This window comes from Neodiprion fabricii, chromosome 3, assembly GCF_021155785.1.
Source record: "Neodiprion fabricii isolate iyNeoFabr1 chromosome 3, iyNeoFabr1.1, whole genome shotgun sequence".
Classification (NCBI taxonomy): domain Eukaryota; kingdom Metazoa; phylum Arthropoda; class Insecta; order Hymenoptera; family Diprionidae; genus Neodiprion; species Neodiprion fabricii.
In genome coordinates, this window is record NC_060241.1 from 20,991,314 (window position 1) to 21,016,356 (window position 25,043).

Here is a 25,043-nt window from a genome sequence, read left to right on the forward strand (position 1 = left end):
CGACGAATAAACCACACCGTCCACCCTTCATTAGTGAATTGCTCCCGGAGGTATTCGCCGCCGGGTCCCACCGACGCACGCGGACAATTCACCAAGAGTCGACCCCGCGTTTCGATTACGGGTCCCAAATCCTCGGTATGCACGATCTGGTTCATCTTCGTCGGTGAAGTTTCGCGCTCGCGGGCCCCGATCGGTCCCACCGGTACGTTAAAAGTAAAAAAACAAAAAAACAAACAAACAAATCCGAAACATGGACGAGATTTTCGCCTCCGGGTGTCCGGCTCTGACGGGCTACTTCGCCATAAACGGGGCCCCGATCATCGGGGCCCAACCGATGATCAACTCGTCGTACCTCTCGCAGCTGACCTGGGCCTTTCCGATACCCCGGTACAAACCACCCCCGAGGTACGAGAAGCCCCCGTATTCGTACATCGCCCTGATCGCGATGGCGATAAATTCATCGCCGAAACAACGGCTCACCTTGTCGGGGATATACAGGTTCATCATGGAGAGGTTTCCGTATTATCGGGACAACCGGCAGGGCTGGCAGAACAGCATCAGGCACAATCTTAGCCTGAACGACTGCTTCGTGAAGATACCGCGCGACAAGGCGAACGTCGTCGAGGGTGAACATTGCGGTGGAAAAGGTAGCTATTGGGCGCTGGATCCTTCAGCTAGCGAAATGTTCGAGCATGGGAATTACAGGCGAAGGAGGACTCGGAGGCAAAGAAATTTCTCCCAGCATAAACATCAGGCGAACTCTGCTGCTGGCGTGCCGGTAAGTCGGTTGTCATTTAAGGGTGAATCGGCACGAATCGGAAGAGGATAAACCATCCGAGATATGACAAGCGCCGCGCTATTTGTCCCGAGGAAGTATCGCCGTATTATAAGTAATTTATCGATTATATTCTGAGCAAATTCGAATCAAGCAAGCTAATAATAGGGGGGGATCGGCCGAAACTGCTCCCCTGACGAAAACACGATTTTCAAGAAATTTCGAGACAACAATTTGTTTCCTTTTGGCCTAAATGTAATTTTTAACGCGTGGGGGCCGATTTGCTAGGTTGGTTCCATTTTACACGATACTCCCGTACGGCTTGTGAACAATAATTGAGCAGACGGAGAGGCGATTCTTTTTGAAATCCAATTACGATGCCAGTCCATTAACTCTTCGATGACACGCTCAATCGCGTCTGTAAGGTTTACAAGAAGTGCAAATTTTTACCAGTCATCGTCAGCGGTTAATTATGTATCGCCAGTTAGAATCGACTTCAATTTCAATTTGTTATCAGTGTTTATCCAAGTTCAGAATATCCCGAATCGAAATAGTGAGAATGAAATTCCAAGAAGTATTCGAAAACCTAATAATAATAACGATTATCGCTCTGGCGATTTCGGCTGATATATTATCGATGAAACACGAACCCCTCGATTTCATTTCAGGCGATTTCCATTGATTTTTACACTATCACGTGATTTTCATTTACTTCCAATGTTATCCCTGATATCAAGTCTCTTCTGAATATCCTTGACGATTTTCAGCCATTTACGGGTAGTCGGATAAATCGCCAATCGCTGTTGGTAAATTAGAAATCAATAACAGTACGTGGAAAGATCATGAGAATCAGTACCATGTTAATGAATTGAAACCATTTAATGTCTAACGAGACTCGCAAAGATTTCCATGATTTCCAATTTTTTATCGCGAGATTTATGCAACGTTATCGTACGTGATGTAAAGTGATTCGCAGTGATTGTTAGTGATTTCAATTATCTCAATTAATTCCTCGCCTCGTATCAAAAAACGTTCACGTTCCTTTGATCTACAATTTTATTTCCGACTGTCGAATTTATGACTCTTTGAGTCAGCGATCCCTGTGAAAAAAATTTTAATAAGTAGAACTTGAAAATGCTTAAGCTTTGCAGGTGGTTTGCATCCAATTTTAACGCTTTTAGACATATTCCGTCCACAATGGAGATCGCCGAAGGTCGCTGGAAAAGAATTTAAAAACATTTATCTCTAGAGAGGAAAAAATAGATTTTTGTGAATACAGTGCAACAAATGTTTTTTCACCAATTACATTTTTGCACTTATAGCTATATGCGATGTGAGATAAAAACCTTTTATCAAATTGTTATTATCTTATTGGTACCTTGTATCGTTTTAATTTGTTCAAATTCAACTTTATCACGTAGTAAGTATGTTATTCTATTCGTACTCACCATCATTGGTACAAATAACATATTTGGTAGAGATTTCTTGAAAAGTTCTACGCTTTTCTTGACTTTCTGTTCAGTGAAATCATTTTTGCAAGGATTGCAAAATGATTGTTTAGTTACTGTAATTGGAAAAATTATCATTTTAAGGTAATACACGCTACGTGAATAAAATGCAGCATCAAAGAAATATTGCATTGTCAATAGTAAGATCGTTCAAAGTTGACTACGCGTCATTTAGTTGGGTTGATTTTACTAGACAGGTGCTCGAGCCCATCCAAATAACTTATACTCGTCTTAGATCTTTTGCGAGAAAGAATTTTTAACGCGACACAGATAATATTTTCCTACTTCAACAAAATACTTTCTAGATTCAATATGTAACGTGATATTTGATTGCGGTAACCAATTAGTAACTTTCATGACTCGATAAATCTCCCTACACTTTATCCATCGAATGGATATAGCAATTTGTATGAAACATTTTAGCTGAATCTACCAGAAACTGCTTCGTTATTTTGATAATATCACGAATCAAGTAACTATTATTTCATTACATTCGTCAAATTAAAATCCAAATTTTTTATTTATAAGTATACTCTATTCAATAAAATGTTGGTCCTTTTTTCAATCTCCGGCAATTGCATGATTAATTTTGGTATTTTGAACGGAACATTGCGTCGCTTTGAAAGAAATTTCGACATTAAAGAATTAGAAAATTTTTTCCGAGTGAATGCGTACGAATTTTCTCGAAATTTTACAAACCTTCCGAAGTTACCGCGTATAAAGTTTGAAAAGAAACGTCGTTTCGAGTGAAATGATCAGTGCAACGAAACAATGGTTAAAATGAAGGCAGCACTGGTATCGCGTCGTTGATTATTTACGAATCGCCCTGTATTAATAGCTACTATTCAAAGTTAATCTAAAAATCAAGAACAACTTTCCTTCAAAAGATTGCAATGGGAACTTGAGGAAAATTATTTTTACATTCTCTTTCACAATTAGACTTACACCCTCAAAATAATACTCATTTTGTATAAGGAGCACTCCACTCACGGTATAAATTAGTATATCATTGACAAATTAGAAGCATTCAATCCTACAAATTAAATAAGCAAAAAAGTTGCAGTATATTTCTGTTTCCTTCCATCGCTTAGATAAAGTTTTAGGCGATTAGTTTTGTTGTTTACGTAAAAACTAGTTGAACATTTTAATTACTTTCAACGCCACGACGTGCTGGTCTTATTTTCGATTTACTTTTCTTTTTTTTTTTTCATATCCGATAATATTTCTTTCGACATGTTTCACTGCTGTAAGGTGAGAGTAAAACTAGCGTCTTACTAAAATGAAAATGAATCTATGATCGTTTATTTGACGAGTAGAATTTCGAAACCAAATCCTGCATTGTTCGTGTAATCGACCAGACCTTAATTATACCCCGGGTAAGAAGTCCACGATATAAAGACATTCCAGCGTTTGTGTACATAATTTTAATTACAGTGTTTACAAACAATTTACTATAACGCACCTAGTTCGGAAATATATCTTCCAAAGCGCGTGCCGTAAATTGGTACATGACAATGAACTTTTTACAACAATTACATTCTTCGTGTAACGGTTGGAGAATACGAGCCGACAATGAATGGTTCTTGAAGTCACTAATGTTGGAAAGTTGCTTTGCTCGGCGTTTACTTCTCTTCTATCTAACGGCAAAAATCATTTCACCTTCACTTTCTTCCGCCGACTAATATAGGCATGATGGACACATAATTCGTATATGTATGTGTGATGTATGTATGTATATGAGCGCACGGTGTTTTCTCCGCCAAACGCCGACTCGAGGTATGAGCTTCGTAATCATTTCATCTTTCCACCCTATTCGAAATAACAATACCACACAAGTTATGCCAATGTCATTGTTATCCACGTGTTTACGGCACGGAACGCGGTCGCTTCGTTCCTGACAGTGAACATTCGTTACTCAATTAATCAAATTTATCACCTAGATAAACGATATTACCGCAATGCCAGTCGCAGATTCTAACGCCAACATTGTACTCTTAATTAACATTGTATCGAATATAGGTATTCAAAAATTGGAAAGTACAAATGCTTATTAAACTGCAATTACGAACCAAAAATAGTTTAAACAACTGATTTGTATCATTAATATTTCACCACCAGTTTCACCAGCCATGATATTTGTTTACAATGTCAAAAATTTCGGATTTAATTACCCCGGGCGAATGTCTCAAAAACTAACAGAGATACAAAAAAAAAGTCTTATATAACAGTTTCAGGCATTCGAAGGGAAAATGCGATGCAGATACGGGTCGACTTGTGGATTGTGCGATTTCCGAGATTTTGCAAAACGTAATGAACGAGTTTTATGTTTACATTTCTTACATTTCGCATAAATTCATTGTCTCTCACCTACGCTGAAAACTTTTCCTAGGGATACAAAATTGAGGAGAATTTAAAACGATGTAACATTTTTCATAATTTTGGTTTGGCTCGTACATTAAGATCACAAAGTTTTCAACGTGGCTACCAGACAATAAATGCGTGGAAAGGCTAAGGTAATAGAAAGAAAAATACAATGATTCAAAAAAAGTAAAAATTTGAGAAACAGTGTATATATACTGATATTGTAATTTTACTTGACGTTTAAAGAAACCAAGATAAATCCATAGAATTGAGCGCAAACGAAGAATATTCCAGAAAATTGTGACTCGTATATCAAGAGTGCGGTGCCCTGCCAGTTTTCACAATTCCCTGAAATTTTTTTCCATTTTCACACTTAAACTTTATGAGTTTTCAAACAATTGTCTCAAAGTCTCCACAAATTTTTTTCTATGCGTCTCGACGAGCCGTTCTGTAACAGAAATACCCTGCATTTCTCCAGTCAATATCTCCTGGGTCCTATGAATTATCCGAGTTACACTAATCGCAGGCTTTCGAAAGTTTGCGAACTTTTCCGTGAAAAGTTATCCAAGAATAGATTTCCAGTTGAACCGGAGACTCCAATTTTTAAAGAAATTTCACAAAATTTATTTGTATAACTCTGTACGTGTTCCATACAATAATGAAATTTTCAGCAACGCGTAACATCTAGAAATTGATTTCATACGATTGCGACCTAATTATGAATAATATAATTTTTGAAATGTGATACCCGCTAAATTATTAGCCATTTGCCGATTAGACACCACACTCGGAATTTTTAGAAGTTGCCGGCCCTGAGTGTCGGCATTAGTCGGGTTCTATGAAGTACAGTGCACCTAGCATCGGCGTTATATACAAACAAAGGGCTGATATGCCAGCACTTGCAGAGATACAGAAATAGAATGAACCGCACTAAGCACCACAGTGTATAAAGAAGACGTTTTCCCACCACGTTTGCAATGCTGTTGCCGTAATATTGTAATCACAATTATCGAAACAAATCGCCCGAAGCGATCGGTCGAATATCCACGAATAATCAGTAAACGTCGTGCAAGGATATTACTAACGCATTCCAAGCTAGAATAATTATTCCATAGAAAATCGAAATAATCAGTTTCGAAAAGTCTTTCATAAATATTCGATCTGTTGCCATCTATACGTTATCTTTTAAATCCGCTAGATTTTGAGATATCGAGGCAAAATTCCCGCCCTTGGTATTGTTTTCATCCGAACTAATTGAACCGGCTAATCACAAACTCCATTAAATGCACACAACGAATAGTCACAAGAACCACTAATAATATTGAAATGGGCAATCACTGGCACAAAATTCAAAAGGACGAGAAGTGCGATTATGAGGTTTAATTTTAATTGGATATAATAATTTCTCGGTCAAGAAACATTCGATTTTTATCAATTATACTAGTTGTATAGTTAAGGACTAGTTTCACCATATAGGACATTCATTTTTAAAGATTATATTCAAATTCAATCAGCATCGTGCATCTTCTCTACGGGACTGGCTGTAAGTCAAATTACGTCACACAGCGAGAAATTTCATTCGTTATGGTCAAATATTAAAAATTCCGCGGTAAAATGGACATTGTTACAATGAAGATTTAAATATTGTCCGAATTACAAGAAAATGTGCTACAAGTAACCATTTGGTGTTGTTATAGTTGTCAATTATACTCAATCTTCTGGTTATCGCGCGACATAAAATCTGTTTGTTTGACTTGCTAATTTTTTTCAGTCAAATAAGGCGTTATTATCAATTTATTTGTTGCACCAACAATCAAATTACCGCAATTATGGTTAAAAAGAAGTAAAGTACGAGTAACCATAATCGGAAATGAAACACACGCTAGATTTAATGGTTACAGTTACAAAACTCATTTTCATTTTGTGCCCAGAGTTGCAATATGTGTTCGGTAATGGTAAAAAACCACGATATTTAATAACTGTAGGGTAAACTGGAAATTTCTCTCGTTGCATGCAGACGGCTTCGTACATATATGTATATTTTAATCGATAATTGCTAAGGTAAATAGTTCTAGCGGTATCGGATCGTCTGCAGGTGAATTGTCACGACGAGGAACATGCAATGTTTGCCTAATTGTTATATTATGTTTGCCAATATATCAGACAGAAAACATCGATCGAAGCGAGCAACGCTCGGGGGTACAATTTGAATTCTGAAAAATTGCAAAGCTGTACGCGAGTAATACTCGATACATGAAATTGCTGAACAAATGTTTGTTCGCAGATGAGTCCCGACTTTCTGGTACCGACGTCGACCAGCCGTCTTCAAGAACATTTCGCACCAGAACAAAACTGTAGCGAAGCGCCGCGAAACGTTGCATCAACGTTTGATCAAGATGCGAGAAGAAGAGACGAAGCAAAGTATACCAGCCCTCCGGAGCGATGCATCAAGTCGACGATGTTCACGATCGACAACATCCTGAGAAAGTCACCGGCGCCGATTGTCTCCAAGGCGACTTCAGTGACGAATGAATTAATAGAAGATATAAAAATCGACGATAAAAACTTTTCTCTGCGGTAGGTGCTGAAGAAGAAACGGAATGACGTAATATCTTCTCAACCTGCGGACACCGATTATTATCTATTATTTATAAAATTCAAGAATTTTACTAGGAATTTGTCAATCTTCGAATTCTTATCGTCCAGGTATAAATACTACGGTAAGGAATTGTATGCAAATTTCTGAGGTATCCGCTTTGTGCTGATGGATATGATCGCACACAAATGTAGTGATGTATGCTTTCGTATATCAATTTGCATACGCTTATACGCGATCGGAGACAATCTGACCCAAAATACGTAATTTTACATCATCGCTGCATTTTTATAATGAGAATTAATTCGCAATTATCACTGCGATTGAACTTCTTGCAAATTCGTTTGTCCGAAAATTGACGTGTAGAATTTCGTTAAAGTTTGCCATCGTGCCTACTTTTCGTAAGAAAATACCCCGCAATCGTACTTGCAAAAAAAAAAAAATCATTGAAAATATGCGCGAGAATTTTATTAAAATGTCAGAACTGGGAATGAAATGATTGTAGGAAAAATGTCTGAGGATCATATCGTCTTCAAATGAATATTAAATCGTATTTATTGTATCAGAGGTTTTATTAAAATCATAATCACACGTCTCACTGAAATGTCAACATACATTGTTTATGATTCATAAACACATCCATAGCTTATCGTCCATAAATTATCACCGAAATAAAAGAATATCTGGGTTTATAATCGAGGACAAAAAAAAAAATATACCCGTACAAACATATCTCACAGCTAGGAAAAGCGTCACTGGAATAAATATTCCTTCGTTTTTATAGGGTTGTACGTGAAATATTGTTATTTGGCGCAGAAATGTGATTGTAACTAGCACACAATACCCACCGTGAAATAACATCGCTAGGCGAAAACGGTATAACGTTTGCAGTGGATAAAACTCGCGGTTATATACATGTGCGCGGTGGTGTTTAGGGATTATTTAACGACTGTTGCGATCACACATGCCAATGTTTGTTTCTTCAAAGGCGCAGTTCGAATGTTAAATTTCAAAACAAAAGTAGTTGAACGTCAACATGATTTTCTCGGAAATTCAATAAATCACCCACATCACAGCCTATTCGCCGTGGCAGGGAAGCCGTGCCACATCTCTCTCGCTCTCTCTTGATGTGGATTTAACCGCTTAACCGCCAACATTCTGCCACGCAGCGCCGCCAGAGTTCTCTTCGCACTTTCCTCGTTGCTGGAATAATCCGGGCGTACATCACAGGCGTCGTCGCTGTACAAGATGCAGATAATTACCGGAAGCGAGAATTGTTCGGTAATATTGAACAGAGATTGTTATTTTTTTTTTTCTTGTAGCTGTCAAATGTTTTTACATGGATAATATTAGATTACACTCGATAACTCTGGGGTTGGAATGATTCATAACGAAAAATGCTTTTTACAAACATATATTTGGCATTTTAGCGACAACGTCGAAAAAGGTTCAAAAAGTTTTAAACTTATGAAATTCGAATTTTATACAAGCATTTTATTAAAACCGTAAAACGAACTCCAAAGATTTGGACTATCTGGAATATCTAAATTTTATAGATAAATTATTTTGCATATATAATACTTAGTTTTTAATGGAATAACATTTTTTCCTAAATGTATACCTACAATGCTTTTGTGCTAAAATAAATCCTAAGAAAACGATACCACCCAAATGTATGACTTCGTCAAAATTTAACACACCCCTTTGGCAAAACCCTTGCATAACGTCAATTAACACCGGTAATATTTCTAAACAGAGAAAAACAAACTGTTGATACAGGCATCCCTCGATTAAATCCTTATATGCACTTTGATCGTAATAAATTGTAACAAGTGCAGTAAAACTTACATATCAAATTCTCACATGTACGACAATTTTGGTGCCTATAACTTATTTGACTTATGCTTTCCTCGGTGTAATATCTACAACAATGTTCACAGTAATAGAAAAAATGATAATTGTGTCTACTGTTTACATATAGAACAGTCACTCACGATCTTTTATGAATTCGTATTCACATCCTAAGTTCCATGAAATTTGAATTTCCGAAAGTTAGATGTCATATATATATCAAAATATAAATTTTTCTCTATATTTATATCTCAAGTATTCATAGTAATTTCATCGTTTGCCTACAATCGAGAAGAAACTATAAATATTTTTTCGGAATCGTCTATTTACCGTTAGAATAGATTAGTGAAATGAATTTGACCTGTTGCAGCGTTTACTACCCTTATAGGAAGGTAACAAAATCTGATCAATCTTAATGTTGAAATCACTACTTAAAAAATAATGAAGCCTCATACATACATTAGTGTGCAATAAACAAAATTTTATTTCTTTCATTGTTTCCCATGTAAAAAATGAATGAAACGACGCTTCTTATAATACATGAAAGCACTGATTTTTTATATGGGAAATGATAACAGAAAAAAAACATTTATTTGGCACACCCTAATATACATATATATATATATTCTTTGAAGGTAAAATAGTTGCAATGACTCTCGCTGGTCTATACAAATTATACTTGTTTCTAAACTCCCTAATGATGAAAAAAATATATGCGATGAATACTTTACAAATACAGCTAATCGCTGTTACACATCACACTGTATCTGAATTTTTTTCAGACTGCAAATGCAAGCACTTGTCTCTACGAAATTTGACATGCATGTTCTTTATTGTTTATAAATTAGTTTCCGATATAAGGCTCCGTGTATACATAATGAATTTAATTTATACATGAAAACTGTCAGTCATCGAAATTTGCTACTATGAAAAATTTCAAATATAGTAGACTTTCGAAGCAATGCGGTGTCGGAGAAACTTGTTGGATTGGGGCGGAGGGCGGGTCCATTCTATTTACTCAATATCTCTATAACTGCGCGGCCATTTCATCAGGTTCAAGCTGTACCTTTCAGAGGGCTCAAAATCGTTGATTCGAAATTCTAAATAATTACCTGGTGAACTGTTTATCATAATGATTTAAAAGCACAAGAAAGAATTGGATTGTAAATTGTTAGGATTATACAGTGAGATCAAACCCACAAACAATATCGAATTAAGTTTTCATGGAAGCCATTTAGTAGAGATTCGTGGAAACCTAATACGATAGTGCTGGTTCGTTTCATTTTCGAGTATAATTATAGCAAAAAATAATACAATTCCTTCTGGTAATTTTCAACAATTATAATAAACAGTTTACCACTTCTTTATTTCAAGCTTCAAGTGCGGGAAATTTCTACGCATTACTTCGTTCAGGGAGTTCAAAATGATACGTAAATTTCACAAAGCTTAAGCAAAATAATGATAAAAGATGTTACGTTTTGGTTAAACAGCTCATGGGAGGAAGTTTCGGTGGATTGTGTCGAAAAATCTTGCACTCTCCGGATATTATTTGCCAAATACATGACTTCTCAGAGTTTTGAGCATGGTGTCTGTTTTTACCGTACTGTGCAGCGTTATTCGGCTCTCGCGATCACGAACATTTAGTTAGGAGACCACGTTTCTGTCAAATCACGGATTACTTTTGCGTTGCTCTGTAAATATGCCTTTAATCACTCTTCACACCGCACTAGTATCTAAGTATCTATACTCCTGACAAGTTAAAGTGGTATAAATGCAGAAATTTCATCGAAACAGTAACGGCCGCAACTAAGCATTCGGATTTTTGCGCATCAGTTCGAGATCAGCTTTCATCATATCCTTCACCAGTTCCTATATGAAAGTGAATTTTCCAAAAAGTTTAATTCTGATTGGTAATTTTCAGTACTGGCTAAGCTGGTGACAGCTCGAAATGTTCTAATGATAAATCAGAATAACTTATTCAAATACATACTTCGAATTTAACTGTGGGCTGCCATCCAAACTTTTCTTTGGCTTTTGAAGCATCACCCAGCAGTAAGTCCTGCGTTATGAATCAAGATGGAACATTTCAGAATAGATGTTGAATGGTCAATAGTTACTTAATACCTTGGTGATGGAAATAAGGATTCTTACCACTTCGGTTGGACGGAAGTATTTTGGATTAACCCGAACCAGGAGCTGCCCAGAAGCAGCATCGCGACCAATTTCGTTGACACCCTCGCCCTCCCATTTAATAGTTCGACCAATGTAATTAAATGAGGCTTCAACAAACTCTCTGACACTGTGAGTTTCACCAGTTGCTATAACAAAGTCATCTGCGACCGACTGTTGTAGCATCAGCCACATTGCCTGAGAATTGTTAATTGTAAAACAATTTTTAAATTCTTATTGAAAAATCGTCAAGAATTACTCTGTAGTTTAGATCCGAGTGTACAAAATTCCAAACGCAATAACGTTTCCGGTATTTATAATTGTCGTGTTTAAAATTAGAGGAAATTTGGAAAACTTGTTGATAAATACATAGTCATTTACCTCAACATAATCTTTAGCATGTCCCCAGTCTCGTTGGGAATCCAAGTTCCCGAGTTCCAAGACTTCTTGCAAACCCAGTTCTATTTTTGCAGCAGATCTGGTAATTTTTCGCGTCACAAAATTTTCCCCTCTTCTCGGACTTTCGTGATTAAATAATATTCCATTACAGGCATACATGCCGTAAGCTTCTCGATAATTTATCACTATCCAGAATCCGTACATCTTTGCACAAGCTGGAAATTAATCGATCTAGTCTATTAATACCAACTGTTGCAGCTGATTAAATAAAGCGGAACGTTAGATAGGAGAAAAATGTTCCGAAACTACTGAACACGAATATCTTGTAGTTCATTGAGGAAAATTTTTTAAAATTATATTCTCTTCAATATGATGTAAGTTGGCAGAGATTTCTGGATTATTCTTTATTTTTATATTTTTTCTGAACATCATGATTTCATATTTGATGCAAGAATAAAGAACACTCAGTAATAATAATGTGAATTCATATTTTTAGAACGAATATATAAGAAAAATACTTTGAAGAATTAGACGAAAATTTAAATTTTATAGTGATTTCGCTGCAGTATCACTTTAAAAAAAAAAATACAAGAAAGTTATACCGTATTGTTCTTAATAGATTAATTCATAATTATTTTTTTATAAGCTATGTAATGTGCACATAATAATAATTTTACTAACCATACGGAGAACGTGGGTAAAAAGGTGTTTTCTCCGTCTGTGGCACTTCAGCTACTCTACCATATAACTCAGATGTCGAAGCTTGATAAAATCGCACTGATTTCTCGAGGCCGCAAGTTCTTATAGCATCAAGTAATCTTAAAGTGCCTACTGCATCGACTTCAGCAGTGTATTCACTTAATTCAAAGCTCACCTGTTACACAAAATTCAATCAACAATATTGTTATTGTGATTCCAATTAAGGTAATGCACAAAGAAATGAATACCTTAACATGACTCTGGGCAGCAAGATTGTAGATTTCTGTCGGTTGAACAGCACTGATGATTTTGACAAGACAGCTGGAGTCTGTCATGTCACCATAGTGCAGCTTCATTTTTCCTTGCCTATGAGATTTGGGATCGGCATAAAGATGCTGAATACGTGCAGTGTTGAAAGTACTTGCACGTCTGATTATCCCATGAACATCGTATCCCTTGTCCAGCAGAAACTCTGCCAGATACGATCCATCCTATAAATGAAATACTGGATGCTTAAATTGAATAACGACTTACCTCATCTAGTTGAAAATCAAAAAGACAATAATTACTAGCAAACTAAAATTCCGTTTGATGCATATAACGGTAAAGCTTCATAACTTTACGAGAATCGATTAGTTTTTTCAGTATTTTCTATGTCATTTCAGGTGCCAACTTCCTAATCATGAAAGAATAGACTCAAATTCTTTGGAATCATTCTCTAGTGGCAAAGTTGTTATTTTCTGTTTGGTATTTCGTTAAATTAACACTTTTTACTTAAATTTTGTAAATACCAAACATGTAGATAATATGTAGAAAGAAATATTCAGGTATTTAATGATGCATACAATAAAGTGCAACATTGGCAATGAGAAGTATTTTATTTCTGGGATTCGTCTGTGAAAATGTTAATAAATATTTTCGTATCCTTAAAAGTGGATTTGTTAAGAGAATAAATACTCGCTGAACATAATATAGATATATTTAGTATGGGATACTAATTGAAGTATTATAATGTACGGGCAATTGACTGTTTTGATTGTGGATTGTAGGCACATAGTTTTATACGAAATTTTTGATTTCACAATTAAGGAAGTTTTAAAGATGTTACGCAGCTAGTCAAAATTCAATTACGTTGTGTGTCTGATTAGCATATTAGGTTTTTCCAAGTTTGGTAATGTCATGTTATGTTATTGCGAAAGCTTTGTATATTCACTCTATATATATTCAAGATCTGTCATGCATAGAATCAATTTTTTTTATTTATAACCGAAAAATAACTCTAATGCAGCAATTTCATGTTTTACGCATATGATGCACGGTTTGCCACGTCACAACGTCTTATGGCCTGCACAGCTGAATACCTCAGACATGTATACATTTATTACAATAATTTTTACTAATATCACGGAAGTGGTGAATAATTCTGAAATATGTTTATCAATCATTATTAGACTTGCTTCCACTGCCAAAAAAATTTCGAACAAAATCTCAGTATCACTTCATTACAAATTTAATTGGTAACTTCAATTCTTGTCTATTCCTCCATAAGAATACATATAAAATGAGCGAAGACATATTTGCTTATATCTCATAAAGAATCCTGTGAATCGATATATTTTAATCTGGTGATTGAATTATATAAATTTAATGAATTGCCAAATTTTATCGAAAACTGAATTTTAATTCTTATATGGTTAGAACTGCGTTAAAAAAGTTTCTCAATGATATCAGAGTTTAAAGTTTCAGTTTCTAAAAAAATCACGAATATGGTTTTCTGTTATTTCAATTTCATTTATTTGTGCATAGTTTTCAATTACGATTCCAACATCACTTGAATGCTCATTTCCTGTATTTAATATTAACATTGAGTAATTCCATAAAAATTTCAACAGTAAGTCATCTCTGATTCTAGTGTCAGCAAACTTCACAATTGTTGAAATATTTGTGAAAATATTAGTTATTCAATTGATAGTTTAACCACAGGATTCAAAAATAAAAAAAATATTGCGATGTGCAAATTTATATGAATTCTGTTTTGAGCTATGCTATGTAGGATTCCCACAAATGCGAATGAAAAAAGGTCCCTGATTATTTCACGTTTGGTAGGATCTAAAACGCATTCTTGTTAAATTCTTTTTCTCAAACTTGCCAGTTGCCTAAGCAAGTAACACATCCGGCCACGAGCTGATTAAACATTATTTGCTTACAATTTACCGCTGCCTCTGAAAATACAGGGATGAGAGAAAGTATTATGCCATCACGATTTTGCGAGCCGTAGGAACGTTCGAAATGATTTTCGTACTGGGAATGAATCCTTCGAAGCATAGATAAACAGAATTAACATTTGCAATGTCAATCGAGGTTCTGATTTGTCATACAAAATCAATGTATTACAGAACCAAGAGGCTTATTTTTCGCTTTTCCCACGTCGACAACCCCGGCTGTATTGATGAATCCATTTTCATATGAATATTGATAAAAGCGATAAAAAAAAAGGCTAAAACTTGAATGATAACTGAAGCATCTAACCAAAGGCTTACCTGGCCTGTGATACCTGTTATCAATGCAACACGTCTCGAATCACCCGTTGCCATTATCAGAAGCGTTTAGAACGACCTGAAGAAGTCAATCGTGGCACTTTACACGCAGGAGTGACACATATCACCGATCGGCACCGGTACATAGGCTTATCACTTGCCACGCATCCTGTCCCTGTCACTGCTTCGCCCCCGAGTTTTCACGTACGGTTCACCGTGCTGCGCTGTCACAGCAGACTTTGCCTACGATACTCGTCATAACCTTGAAATTTCAATTGCTAACAAATAAACTATTTTCTCACGTGTAGCAAACAGCTGGATGCAGCATGCTCTGATTGGTTAATTCGCAAAAATCACCATTGTGACATCTCATGGTGCCAACCTTATGCTCCAAGGGGCGCGAGAATCCGAAATATCGGAACAGAATTGACGGAAAGTCACTAGAATCCGCGTTCTGCTAATTTCGTTCTGTCATATTTCTACCATATACTATAACATTCTTTTTACGCTGTCTACAGAAGCAGTACTTACAAATACAAAAGAAGAGGTCATACACAGTACGATTATTCATCATGAACGAATGTAATCTCGTTAGTATTTTTACGATTACATTTGTTGCACACATAGGTCTATATAACATAAGTTCCGTATCTATTTGCATCTTCCTGGCTCCCATGTACCCACATTCCGAAACTAGTGCCGGAGGATCGACTTTTATTTTATGAAATAATTAATTATAGTAGCAAAATTTAGTCCTATATAAAACCTAAGTAGATAAATTATATATAATGGTACAAACGCTTTATCTAAACAGATAAATGAAGCCGAATACCGCAAATATAAACGGGTATAATTCGGCAAGGGAGAACAGAATCTACCAGTCGCTATTCCTAGAATTGTGACGTCACCGAGCGACTGCTGAATGCTTGGCGATACGACCAAGCACTTCTTATAAATCCGCCACCGCGGAGCGACGCTCATTTCTCGTCGGACCAGCACCGCGTTCACGTCAGTTTTGCTCATCAAAATACCCCATATTGGTTATCTAACAGGTTGACAACGAATACCCTTTTTTACTTCACTGCACCTAATTTGTGCAACTTTCTTGAGAGCATTTAATTCATGCACTGTACTTTATTGCACCGGTTGCACCTAGTTCGTGCAATCTTGTCCGTAACGCTAAAGCGTTAGTTCGTGCTATTTTCTCCAAACGACTCGTTCATTTACAATCATTAAACACATTTTGTGTATACCTTCTTTTAATTCTGGATACGTTGTCTACTCACCCTTGTAAATACCCAACTTATGCCTACATTTCTGGACAAATCTCTTCAATCAACAACGAATTAACACTGCTTCTTTACTTTTCAAATCCTTCCAATACAGGGCTACTCGCGTTATAAAACCACGATTATTCTTGCAGTTTCAATTAATTTTCTTATCCTACCTTATTTATTATAATTATCTTTCAAATATATCTTTTCTTCACAAAGATTTGAAGTCTGATCCTTTGGACGACTCATCCGAGCCAACCCTCACATTATATAAAAAGAGATAAAAGATTATTGACAGTACTGAGCTAATTTCGAAACGCACTCTGGTATTGTATTGGCATAAATCAGTAAAAAGTGGTAGCATTGGTCAGATCCAATAAGGAGTGTGATAATCCGACTTTGTATCGGAATATTATTGTTACGAGAGCAAAATTGTTGGTAGCTTGAGTCCCCGCGATAATCTGAAATTGTTATGTCCGTTGATTTGTCTACACTACAGCTGAGCTTATACTCTAACCTTAAACCTGTACTACATCAATACATCATCGGTTTGTCGTAGGCACAGTATAAGAGAGGTGAGAGCAGCAACTAGTTATTTACCAACTATTCTTATGTTCTGTGTGAGAGCATTTGAAGCAGCAGTTTGAATTACAATGAATTTAAATTCGTTTCAATAATAGTCAATATTGTTATACTTCCATGCGCTGTGACAGACTTTATCATAAATTATATTTCTTGCTATGCTTCAGATGGGAAAAAAACGAAATGTTCCAAACCTTGCAGCGAGTCGACTGAAGGTAGAAGTAAAGGACGAGCTAGGTAATAAAATTCTATTCTATTTAAATAGAAATTATTATTCCTACGAGGTGTCTTACATTTTTACCGCGAGATATGCTTTGCCTGAGAAGTTTGCCATTTCCCACATGTTCTGAATATTGAGATGCTTCAGTTTTCAAGAATTCAAAATACTTTCTATAAAATCAAAAACCGTATGAATCATTGATATATTTTCAAATTTGGTTAAACTATAATTAAAATTACTGAAGGACAATGCTTTCGTTTAGATTACCTTTACATCATCATTTATGGATCAAATTACATTTCATTATATTAGTAATTGCTGAATTTGCTCAATGATCATACAATTATCTATAAACTTTATTTTGGAGTATAATTTCTGACCTCTTAGCGCATGCGAATGGTCTGCGAGAAGGGTGAATTAACGCTATAAAAAATTCTACAAGTCGAGAAGTTTTTCTAGTCAAAAGTTTTAACAACTGCTATTAGATATGCAATGCGACGGTAATGATAAAATAAAAGTGCTGGCGCACCTAGGAATTTTGAGGCACTCCTGTTGTGAAAACATCTAATTTTAGGCGATAATGATGTACTAGTCGCACGCGACAGGCTAAAAGGGGCTCTGAGAGAACTTCTTCAACACAGTGACTCTGGTTCATCTGCCGAATCCAGTGAAGAGAGCTCTTCCCAGGAGTACAAACCTCAAATAAAAAAATTGTAATTATCATTATTTACTAATAGTATGAGGATCTTCAGTTGAAATTGTGGACGAAATGGACTCGACTTTTGCCTATTCTATGCATCTGCTTTTTCTGTATCAACCGTTGATTATAAAACATTTCATCATAAATTTTATACCAATAGTGCTTTCCATTGAACTTTTCAATTCTTGTCTTACTGTGACACAATTTTAATCAAATTTAATTTTCGGCATAATAGAAAATAAAGAATTTCTTGAGAAAACATATAAAAATCAAAGCAATGTATGAGAAGTCTATTCATGGAAATGGCAAACAATTGTCGTCATTTAGTACAAATACTAATGCTGATAGGTGTTGGTAAGGTCAGTGTATTTTGTGTCCAATTCTGAAGTAAACCTAAATTTGATTCGGTATATGTCCGGTAATATATTTGAAAATTTCATCACCCAAGTAGGGAATCAATGATTCCATCGAAAACAATGAGATATCAGCAAGCCAAAAAAATGCGACGCAGACGCCAGGCTCCAATGGACACAGCATTTCACCACAGTTATGTTATGAAGCTGTTTGATCGGAGCGTTGACCTAGCTCAGTTCCAAGAGGATACGCCCTTATATCCTATTTGTAGAGCTTGGATGGCAAATCAACCACGCAATCCTAATCTTGTTCCTAAGTGAGTATAAACACCTGGGGTATTTGTACCTGAGGTGATGTATACATTTATTTATTCATATATAATCACTAGGGTGAATACAAAAAGTTAGATTTGTTTTTTTTTCTTCTGCTCCATCAAAAATCATTGGTCCATCAAAAAAAAGTAATCTTTCCAAAATTAAGGATTAAAGAAAAATTTCAGACAGTGCTCAAGCAACTCTTTGATTTTTTCTGTTTTTTGTTAAAAAAGTATACGACATAATTATTTTAAGTTTTGCTGCTTTAAATGTGAATGAAATTTATTAATGCAAAAACTCAATTTCATCGCCTATGATATCTTCCATTGTGTATAAGGTATAGGTATAAAAGAATATAGCCTTGTGGTATCTTACACTATTAACTACTCAAGTTTATTATATATTAGCAAAAACTATACATATTTCGCTTTATATGGTATAATTTCCATATAAATACTTTTTCAAATTCAGATACAATTTATTTAATGTTGCCTCATACTTCATCTGCAGGAATAATGTCTACCTGAGAAACTTGAAATTTACAACTAAAAAACCTGGAAAAATCACAGAATTTTGTAACGAAAAAATCGTGGCAATCCTGACAATAAACTGGTGATAAATTTTTGGATACGAAATTTCCAAATTTATGGAAAGCTAGCAGTGATGAAAAGACCCACCTACATACACCTTCTATGTATTACGTATTTCACTATGCGCTAGTCTGATATTCAATTCTCACTTCAGAATTCGCAGTCCAAGTCCTGAGGTACTGAATGAAGTCAATGCAAACAACACTTTATTCGATTCAGACAGCGACGTACACGATGTCTATTCCTTGCCAGCACCTCTTCCACGAGAAGAAGTATGGCCTCGAAATCGTGTCCCATCTCCCATAACATTGCCCAAGGAAGAACTTCATTTGGACTATGCAAGTATCATTACATTTACCACTTACGTTACTGTTGTACACAGAAATTTCCAAGACCAGGAAATTATTATAAAATTTGGTAAGCTTGAAACAGAGAACTCATATTTCAAATATCACATTGAGTTTTACGCTTACGTCAAATTCACAGAAGAAACTTTTTTTGAATAACATATATTTGACTACCAAAGTATGTTTCAATGACAGTAAAATGGATTACTGGATACGGTTACATGAATTTTCATTCGTTTTTATGTTTGATAAATATCGACTTGAAAAGACTAATAATACTTAATGTGGAAAATTTGGAATTATCACGGCATCATTTATTGAGATTTAATTGGACACCTTGTGAATGTAGAATAATTGTATTTTCAAATTTTTATTTGGTAAATTGTTGTAACTTATTAATAGGAACGCCATACACCAAAATCACGAGAAGTTCTTATGAGAGACCATATTAATCACTGGACCTTAGTTAGAAAGAAATGGCATCAGCGAGCTCATAACAATGAACAACGATTTGAACAAAGTGCAAACATCTTGGGCACCATGTTCCGGAGGTAAGTTGTTCTACGGATGTGTTAAAATTATTTTATGAGAAATATTTCAGTCATTGATTCAAATTGACCCCTGGAATTTAGATTAGCTAGTCCAAAGTGTTGTCGAATAATCTTTATTCAAAGAGTCTGAAAATTATTTTAGTCAAAAGGTATAACTCCTCATGGATTAATTATCTACGCTTTTTGAAGGCACGTTATTTTTCTTGAAATATACCTATACATGAAACCATTACTATCGTCTTATATTATCGTGAAATGCGTGTATTTTGAATAACTAATTTGAACGCATTCGTATCTAACGCTTCATATGCATTACCATCTGTTACAGGGCTCAAACGGAGTTTGAATAGTTTGGTTTGTTTTTTTTCTACAACAACTGTACGATTCTTTTTATAATTTTTCTTATATTGGCCTACTGTGAAAATCATTACAATCATGTAAAACTGAATTATCATTACTTCATCATACAATACTTCATTTTTGTTACACATTTTTGTGAATTATTTTATTTCTTAGCAATCTAGTGGAGAGTTTTGATTCAATACGAATTAAATTTTCAGTCGGTATTTGTATGTATGGAAGTCTATATGAATAAATTATGTAACTGAAAGTATTTGATGAAGGAACATACAAAAGCATATTCACCTGCATACTATGGAACCTCATTCACGGTCTAATCGAACTGTGATTATTTTTTTAACAGTCCAAAACCGCCGCATATGCGATTGCCAACAAAAATATTTTTCTGTGCCAATGGTAAGATGTTCATATAATTTTCTTTTTTTTTCTTTACTGATTACATTTTAACGAAATGACCTTTAAACATTATGCTTCAGGCTGTACTTTGTATTGTAGATATTTCCAGTTTTTATTAAACAGTCAACTCTTTTCTGTATCACACCTCTCCAATTTCTTGGGACGAAGGATGAGAAAACGTAATTTAGGGATTGAGAAAAACAAGTATTTGGTGTTTTCACAAATTGACAGATTATTACAATGTTATAAGGCATAAATGAGAGTGTGTATCAAAAGTACTAGAATCGAACGCCATAGGAACTGGTAAAATTTGAGTATTTAACACTCCTGTTATACTATGGTAACGGAAATATTTTTTATCGTATCAGTTTTCACAAGTCATGGTCACTTAATGACTTGGCAGTGTCCATTTTAGTTTGTTTTTTTTTTTTCATATAAAATGTAGCTAAGAAATAAGTAACATAATAAATTAAATCATTCATTTTCTTAACTAACATTGCATTAACTTTCTCACCAATTATATAACATACTAGAATAGTTCAATAACAAATATTTTTTTGTTAGCAACGTAGAATTATTTACCTAATAATAAATATTATATAGATCATAAAAGAAATTCAGTTTACCTCGTAGCCCGTCTACCGCAATATTGTAAGATTTTAACTTTCTGAATACCAAGTACCAATTGAGAAATACTATTGGTGTAAAGTTTTAAGGTTCACTTATCGGTGAGAGAGAGTTCAAGCACTTGTTGAAATGTTTCTTCTTCTAGAAGACGACGTTGTTCTTCTTCCAATTGCTGTTGCTCTGATAGTCGCAATGCTAATCTGAGTTGTTCTGCTGGTCCCTCCAATGCTTCACAAGTCTCCCCTCTCTTTGACCCACCTCCACTTGCTGGACTTTCCTCTTCAATTTCGCACCCACCAATTGTCTCTTGATACAGTGCCAGACTAGCTTGAATAGCCCTGAGTGCCATAAATTTGTGAGTAACACACTGTTCTAGATCAGTACAAAATTCATGAGAATCTGTTGTAAAATTTTATCAAAAATTTGACCAGTTGTCTGACAATTCTAATAAGTATGACATTCGATATAGCTCATAATCACAAATAATAAGGAGGTTCCAACTTTTGAAAACGTATCTAAACTGACGGTTTTTTTTAACATGATGTCTAGACCTCAGGAAAGATTTGGAAACAATGAATAATTCAAATTTGTGAGTTTTGCATCGAGTTTTCACTGTCAGTTTTATAAATAAAACTTCCTAAATATGGGGGAACAGTTGAGAATACTTCGAAGTAAGTAAACAATTTTTGGAGCTCTTACAGTTCTAAAAAAAAAAAAAAATGAATGGTATGATGGCAGTGAATGTTATGTAATACATAATGAGAAGAACTTCAATGGTACTCGAAGAGCAATTATTGCAGCATGAAACGTTTGTAAATAACGTAAATTTTCCCTGTTATTATAAAAATAATATGATGTGACATACCTGTCTGACAATTAATAAGCAGGAAAAAAAATATGGAGATTAATTGAAAGAAAAAAAAGTAACATCAAAACTTATTGCACAAGGTAACAGATAAGATTGAGCGAAAATTTGATAAAAAATATAAATACCTTTGAAGCTGTCTCTCCTCCTCACTGGTGATATTAGGTGTCGTTGGTCGGGATGGTTTTTGTGCTCTCAATGCCTCCCATATATCAACCTATAAAATGATCACTGTGCAATCATCTCAAAGCTATTGAAATATTCACAAATTTGCGAACTCATGCCTTTGACCGTAATGACAGATATAAATTGGCTCAAGTTATAAGTTGTGCCTAATTTGTAATAAAGAATAGAACTTTCGACTGCGCAACAATTTTTGTATTGCATACAGAAACAACAAAATAGTTGCCAAGTTTTACTAGCTAAAGTTCGCCAATTTTTTTTACGTTTTCCAATTCAACAGGCCACTTTTTTCAATTATTTATGCACTCGAATTTCGCTACAATTTTTCATAATTGCACAGTAATGGCTTTATATAATACAAAGATATACCTCATCACGTTCACTGCCTGCTTCAATGAGACTTTGTTGGATAGCAAACTGCAGTAAATCATCCTCTTCCTCAATACTAAATTGACGTCTAACATCAGCCCCTGTATTAACATGGATAATATAATTTCGATTACAGGACAACATGGTTTCTAAAGAAAATATACTCAAATATCTTATCTCTTTCAGTTGTCTACCTAATTTAGTGTATCCAGGTGGAGCGTCAAAGCAGATATCGTCAACTAAACAAGTTATCTTATTGCCATCTTGCAGTCTTCCAACATTAGATACTTCCTGATCTAGTCCAAAGATATTGCCGAATGTTATTCTGGCATTTAGTACGTGAAATAATGGAATTTCTAGAAGAAAATTGAAATGAAAGAATTATTTAACTTAAAAATAACTTTGGATAATATTCATGGTCAGTTCACATGTTCATGAGGATCTTCAATCAATTTTAGAAGTTCAATTAACGAGAAACAGCAATTAGAATTGACTTGAAGTTAAAAAACTGACCATGAACACCAGCTCAATTTCAGCAAAAGTTCACCACAGGTCATTTGAACAATACCGATTTTGACGGGGAACCCAGCTGGAAGTTGCATTTGAATGAAGTCCTTCAGCTTGGCAAAGTGGGAGCTTGATATTGCCATCAAGTCTACGATAGGCATAATCTGCTCTTGCAAACTGAGAGGATACTCTTCACTAAGCCATAGAGTTGCCTGCGGTTAAATAATCCAACCTAATATGTAACCAAGTATTCAGGTTCTTGCAACTATACTTAATTAGTACACTATACCTCATGTGTCTACATAATGCAGTGGGAGAAAAATCTTTAAAAACTTATACGCATGTTTCTTAATGGTAATGATGTGAAAAGGAGTTGATTACGAGCTTTTGGAAAATGTGTAAATCTATATAAAGAAATGAAAGTTTAAACGAAGGAATTATAAAATGTAACAAAAATTATGCAATCCACAGATTCTCAAGCTTTTTGAAGAGAATTTCTTTCTCTCGAAATAACTTCCTACCAGAATTTCTAGCTACATCAGAGTATCTAATGAAATCTGAAAACAGAGATTCAATTTCCTGCTTTTACAGGTTTTTCAGCAGAAAGGTACTCTGTACATGAACAACGGAAACGAACAATTTTTCAAGGGTAAAATTACTTTTTTGCAAACAGGTTGTAATTTGTTGAATCTGTAGTATTTTAAAGAGCAATTATTTTTATAGCAAGCTGGCGAAAAGGCATTGATTGAAGTACATCAGAGTTTGCTGGAGGAGTTACAAGATTTTCCGGAATTACTGTGAACCATTTGTTCATATGTGTTTCATACTCTGAGAAATCACAAAATATCAGAGTACGAGTATTCACAAGTGGACAAAAAAAACTATTTGACCCCAGAATTAACGAAAATAAGGTTTGCATAAAATTAATTCTGAAATATTTGCTTATATTTACAGTGAAATATTGCCAAGACACTGAGAAACACGTTAATATTTGAAAAGAGGAAATTTCATTTGTTCCAAATTTGAATGTCAAATTGATCTTGGCAACAATTCAATATTCAATCTTACAACGTTTTCTTTGGATACTTGTGCATAAAAAAGTCGATGATTCTACCTTTTCCTTAAAATCGTACTTTAAATATTTTTCAGTATATTGTCAACAGTTTGGGTATCACACACAGTGGTAAAGTAACAATTAGTAAAACTACCTTGAATTTTTGTATCTTTGTATTAATTTCTTTCGGCCTTCCAATGTCTTTACCCTCCAAATCAAAGTCTGGATCAAAATATTCTTCGGGCGTAATGTTACAAGGGTTACCAATGTTAATAAACTCCTCCTGTAATGATTAATATATGCACTTTTCTAATATCATCCAATAGTATAAGTATAAATTACAGAAGCGTTTGTATAAAACTGTTTAACTGATACTACTTTCTTTTTCGTATAAACTTGCACAAATCGAATGCATGTTAAATCGACAAATTATGTGGATGCTACAAGTATTGAAAAAAAAACAAAATCAATCATTTGAAAATTTTTAGAAAAGTTCAGGAAAAGCACATTGTTTTTATATTTTTCATACATTGACTTTGTATGAAGTAATATAAAAATATAAATACACTGGCAGTGTTGTTGGTATTCTCTTGCTGTTCTGCAATTCCGAGAAAAGATTGAAGAGGTGTTCGAGGAGCACGAGCTCTAGCTCTGTCCGATTCAGACAAATGTTCCAAACGTGTTTTGGTTATCAATTCCACATTGCTCGCACTGAATACTTTACAATCGTGTCCATTTACAGCTTCACTTTTATCAGAACGCCAACCCCATAACCCTGCTTTATTCCTAGATGTTTTGCAAGATTTGGTTTTAATTATTGAGATTTGATACAATTAGTTGACTACAGGTAATTTT

At 34.9% G+C, this 25,043-nt stretch overlaps 4 protein-coding genes across 12 annotated transcripts in view; 2 read left to right on the plus strand and 2 right to left on the minus strand.

The window, feature by feature from the left end:
- Positions 1-8,199, plus strand: LOC124178765 (fork head domain-containing protein FD2-like). Its single transcript, XM_046562373.1, has 2 exons — positions 1-778; positions 6,929-8,199. Exons 1-2 carry the CDS (start codon positions 251-253, stop codon positions 7,223-7,225), a joined length of 825 nt encoding a protein of 274 aa, XP_046418329.1. The 5' UTR covers positions 1-250; the 3' UTR covers positions 7,226-8,199.
- Positions 8,040-24,352, plus strand: LOC124178764 (protein lin-37 homolog). 6 transcript variants are annotated; one of them, XM_046562370.1, is made up of 8 exons: positions 15,912-15,947; positions 16,389-16,744; positions 16,919-16,988; positions 17,546-17,684; positions 18,120-18,341; positions 19,084-19,267; positions 19,679-19,827; positions 23,726-24,352. In XM_046562370.1, the coding sequence occupies exons 3-8, from the start codon at positions 16,919-16,921 to the stop codon at positions 23,754-23,756; spliced, it is 795 nt and encodes a 264-aa protein (XP_046418326.1). In that variant the 5' UTR covers positions 15,912-15,947; positions 16,389-16,744; the 3' UTR covers positions 23,757-24,352. The 6 variants fall into 6 exon arrangements, with proteins under 6 accessions (XP_046418324.1, XP_046418323.1, XP_046418328.1 ...); XM_046562368.1 differs by lacking the exons at positions 15,912-15,947; positions 16,389-16,744; positions 23,726-24,352 and adding exons at positions 8,040-8,521; positions 20,156-20,550 and having other exon boundaries at positions 18,123-18,341; XM_046562367.1 differs by lacking the exons at positions 15,912-15,947; positions 16,389-16,744; positions 23,726-24,352 and adding exons at positions 8,050-8,521; positions 20,156-20,550.
- LOC124178762 (GDP-mannose 4,6 dehydratase) lies at positions 8,639-15,179 on the minus strand. Its single transcript, XM_046562364.1, has 7 exons — positions 14,899-15,179; positions 12,607-12,849; positions 12,341-12,533; positions 11,642-11,874; positions 11,243-11,458; positions 11,082-11,150; positions 8,639-10,960 (listed from the first exon to the last, which is right to left on the minus strand). Exons 1-7 carry the CDS (start codon positions 14,950-14,952, stop codon positions 10,898-10,900), a joined length of 1,071 nt encoding a protein of 356 aa, XP_046418320.1. The 5' UTR covers positions 14,953-15,179; the 3' UTR covers positions 8,639-10,897.
- Positions 20,022-25,043, minus strand: part of LOC124178740 (ankyrin repeat domain-containing protein 13D) — an 8,872-nt gene continuing 3,850 nt past the window's right edge. For 3 of the 4 annotated variants that reach the window (XM_046562326.1, XM_046562328.1, XM_046562327.1), the window contains 7 exons: positions 24,755-24,974; positions 24,343-24,471; positions 23,196-23,346; positions 22,822-22,983; positions 22,628-22,728; positions 22,204-22,292; positions 20,022-21,548 (listed from right to left, as the gene is read on the minus strand). In XM_046562326.1, the coding sequence (XP_046418282.1) occupies positions 21,302-21,548; positions 22,204-22,292; positions 22,628-22,728; positions 22,822-22,983; positions 23,196-23,346; positions 24,343-24,471; positions 24,755-24,974 (1,099 nt within the window). In that variant the 3' untranslated portion in view covers positions 20,022-21,301. Of the gene's footprint in view, positions 21,549-22,075; positions 22,080-22,203; positions 22,293-22,627; positions 22,729-22,821; positions 22,984-23,195; positions 23,347-24,342; positions 24,472-24,754; positions 24,975-25,043 lie in introns of all 4 variants that reach the window. The other variant, XM_046562329.1, reaches the window with a different exon arrangement.

What these genes read in the sequence shown, in the direction of transcription:
- LOC124178765 (XM_046562373.1), top strand. Translation starts at nt 251, where the DNA reads ATGGACGAGATTTTCGCCTCCGGGTGTCCGGCTCTGACGGGCTACTTC. An exon ending in ACTCTGCTGCTGGCGTGCCG is followed by an intron (nt 779 to 6,928) that starts GTAAGTCGGTTG and finishes GTTTGTTCGCAG; the next exon opens with ATGAGTCCCGACTTTCTGGT.
- LOC124178764 (XM_046562367.1), top strand. Translation starts at nt 8,489, where the DNA reads ATGCAGATAATTACCGGAAGCGAGAATTGTTCG. An exon ending in CCGGAAGCGAGAATTGTTCG is followed by an intron (nt 8,522 to 16,918) that starts GTAATATTGAAC and finishes GCTATGCTTCAG; the next exon opens with ATGGGAAAAAAACGAAATGT. An exon ending in AAGAACTTCATTTGGACTAT is followed by an intron (nt 19,268 to 19,678) that starts GCAAGTATCATT and finishes ACTTATTAATAG; the next exon opens with GAACGCCATACACCAAAATC.
- LOC124178762 (XM_046562364.1), bottom strand. Translation starts at nt 14,952, where the DNA reads ATGGCAACGGGTGATTCGAGACGTGTTGCATTGATAACAGGTATCACA. An exon ending in CTGCCCAGAGTCATGTTAAG is followed by an intron (nt 12,534 to 12,606) that starts GTATTCATTTCT and finishes TTTGTGTAACAG; the next exon opens with GTGAGCTTTGAATTAAGTGA. An exon ending in ATGCTAAAGATTATGTTGAG is followed by an intron (nt 11,459 to 11,641) that starts GTAAATGACTAT and finishes AACAATTCTCAG; the next exon opens with GCAATGTGGCTGATGCTACA.